The 2,798-nt window shown below is 64.5% G+C and overlaps 1 protein-coding gene across 1 annotated transcript in view; it reads right to left on the bottom strand.

Moving 5' to 3' along the window:
* Nucleotides 1-2,798, bottom strand: part of LOC107124045 (semaphorin-4F-like) — a 31,343-nt gene that overhangs the window by 8,564 nt on the left and 19,981 nt on the right. Inside the window, exons 7-10 of the mRNA XM_015427429.1 lie at nucleotides 1,614-1,752; nucleotides 1,297-1,519; nucleotides 1,045-1,161; nucleotides 128-374 (exon numbers count right to left, since the gene is read on the bottom strand). Coding sequence (XP_015282915.1) covers nucleotides 128-374; nucleotides 1,045-1,161; nucleotides 1,297-1,519; nucleotides 1,614-1,752 — 726 coding nt within the window. The remainder of the gene's footprint in view (nucleotides 1-127; nucleotides 375-1,044; nucleotides 1,162-1,296; nucleotides 1,520-1,613; nucleotides 1,753-2,798) is intronic.

Genomic DNA, 2,798 nt, shown 5'->3' on the forward strand with positions numbered 1-2,798 from the left:
CTTGGGCTGCCCACGAGTCCAAGACGTCACTGAGGACCAGGCCTGGGCAAGCTGCCGGGCAGGACGGAGCGCCCCGGCGTGGGCAACTCGCGAGCAGAGGACGCCGCGGCCCATGTGCGCCACTCACCCTGTGTGCCCGTGGTGGTCCCTGCAGGCCCCCAGCTCCTTGCTCCAGGCACACGCCGGGTCTCTGGCCAAAAGGCAGTCCGGGCAGGTCCCATACTGGGCACAGTTAGAGGTGCCGATCTGGGTCACTTCACCGTCGGAAGCCACGTACAGCCAGTTCTGTGGGGAAGGCAGGGTCAGGCCTCCGCGGGCTCCATGTGCCTGAGGCCGGCAGCCAGGGCACCCATTGGGCAAGACCGCCTCAGCCTCTCCAACACAAGGTGACCAGCCGGCCCTTTCCCGGTGCCACCGTGAGGTGGGGAGCCACCTCTCTCCCTCTCGGGGGCTCAGTTCTAGCAACCGGTCCCTTGGCGACTGAGCTGGAAAGGACTGACTGTGGCTCCTTCTGCCTGAGACCCCCCCCCCCAAATCACAGCGTGCTTCACATTGGCTAGGGTGACCACCTAGGAGTTGCTGTGAAAAGGCCATCGTGTCCCACGTTGACCCGGGGCCCTGAGCGGCATCAGGAGGCCCCCCCCCCCAATCCACACCCGCCGCTGCCGGAGCGCCCAGACCCAGACCCCCCGCCTCGGGCACCCAGAAGGGAACTCGGGGCAGGTGGGCACACGCACACACATCCCGCTGCCCCAGACCCCATCCTCAACAAGGGCAGCAAAGAGTCACCCGGCAGAGTCACTCGGCCTCCTGGCCAGCAACAAGGGCGGAGGACGATGGGCTCTCGTGCCTCCCGAGACGTGTGGCTGAAGGGCGCCAACCCAATGCGGGCAGGATGGTGCCAAGCTCCTTGGGGAAAGGGGAAGGGCAGCCTGTGCCGGAGGAGGACTCACCTCCTCCACACAAGGCCCCGCCAGCCCCAGCCCGCCTTTTGCCAGGGAAGGAACACGGAGGCCTCCCCCCCCCCCCCCCCCCCAGGCTCGCCTCGCTGGGTGAGGATGAGCAGGTTCCGTACCGGCCGATGCTCCGCAAACAGCATCAGGTCCTCAACGAGGGAAGCCTCATGGTCCGTCTTCACAGCCTTGTGCAAGTGTCCATCCTCTGCCGAGGGGGGAGGGGGGAGAGGCGGCGGCAGGTCAGTGCGGTCGGGGGGGGGCGACTGCCATGATGACCCCTGCGAGCAGCCCCCTCCAGCACATCTGGGGGGCCCAAAACCACACAGCCCCCTGCCCTCACCTGTCCCCAGGTACAGGACGTCATGCTCCTGCCCGGAGAGAGCTCTGGCCCGGTGAACGGCCAGCCGGCGGTACCGTGCGTCCGGCTTCACGAACACGGGCCTGTTCTCGAGGGGGTAGGCCGGCTGATCCATGAGCGGGTGGTCACGAACGAAGGTCAGGACTCGGTCTGGGAGGGCCAGTGAGGAGCCAAAGCCCGCCTGCTTCATGCTGCTGGTGACGCACTGCAAAGGAAGCGGCGGAGGTCCAGACCCAGCAGGCAGGCAGGCCCCCCTCCACACACACCCACACCCACCCCTGTGGGTCCCCGTCACTTACTGCCCCTGGCCGCGGGTGCGGGACTTCGTCCTGCCCCCTTTTGTCGCAGTCCCTCTTGAACTCCTTGAAGTGACCGTCCATGGCTCTCCGGACACTCTCCAGGCTGTAGGCACAAACGGCAGAGCCCGTCCCCTCGCTCCTGCAGGGGGGGGGAGAGAGAGAGAGAGAACCGCTGCAGCTCTGGTGCAGGGCACTGGTCGTCCTCGGCCCCGACTCCCGGCAGCAGCGCCTCCGGCCCTCTCTGCCAGGCCTCCCTCCTGGCTCGTGGACGCTTGCCTCCCGGACGGCAGGCCAGCTCCAAGGCGCCCTCCTGGCATACGGGCCCATCGCTCCCCCTCCCCCGGGCCGCAGAGGCGCGCCATTTCACAACCCAGCGTGAGCTGCGTCTCATGAACCGCGTGCTCAAGGCTGGCAAGACTTCTGTTTGGCATATGGGGGGGCAGGTGGGAGCTCACAGATGTGGACCCTCGGTCGGTGCCCACTGGCTTGAACTCCGGGGCCCTTCCCTGACTCCAGGGAGGATGCCAGCACCCGGGTGGATAATAAATATTTTAAATCCATACACAGAACCCCTTTTTTGGCTGCAAGAGACAGTGGAAGGCAATGGAGGCCAGCAGGGGCATACACCACAGTGGTCTTAAGACCAGGACTGCCCTCAGGCAATCTAGCTGGCCAAGGGCTCTCCACGTGGGGAGAGACGGCTGCCCCAGGAATCCGCCTTTAACTGGGTAACGCCAGCAATGGGGGGGACCCCTCTGCTCCGTAGCCAGGCCCCTGCTGCACCACTTCTCTGCACCTGATGGTCCCCCCCACACCTGTTAGGGGGGCAGTTATAAGAACACAAGAGAGAAGCCAATGTGGGATCAGGCCACTGGCCCATCCAGTCCAACACTCTCTGTCACACAGTGGCAAAAAAACACCCAGGTGCCACCAGGAGGTCCAGCAGCGGGGCCAGAACTCCAGGAGCACCCTCCCCCCCAGCACCATGAATACAGAGCATCACTTGCCCCAGATACAGGGTTTCATCTACACTTTGTGGCTAAGAGCCACTGATGGACTTCTGCTCCATATGCTTATCTGATTCCCTCTTGAAGCCGTCCATGCTTGTAGCCGCCACCACCTCCTGTGGCAGTGAATTCCATGTGTTAATCACTCTTTGGGTGAAGAAGGACTTCCTTTTATCTG

The sequence above is a fragment of the Gekko japonicus genome, unplaced genomic scaffold (assembly GCF_001447785.1).
Source record: "Gekko japonicus isolate JY-2015 unplaced genomic scaffold, Gekko_japonicus_V1.1 scaffold2763, whole genome shotgun sequence".
NCBI classification, from domain to species: Eukaryota; Metazoa; Chordata; class Lepidosauria; order Squamata; family Gekkonidae; genus Gekko; species Gekko japonicus.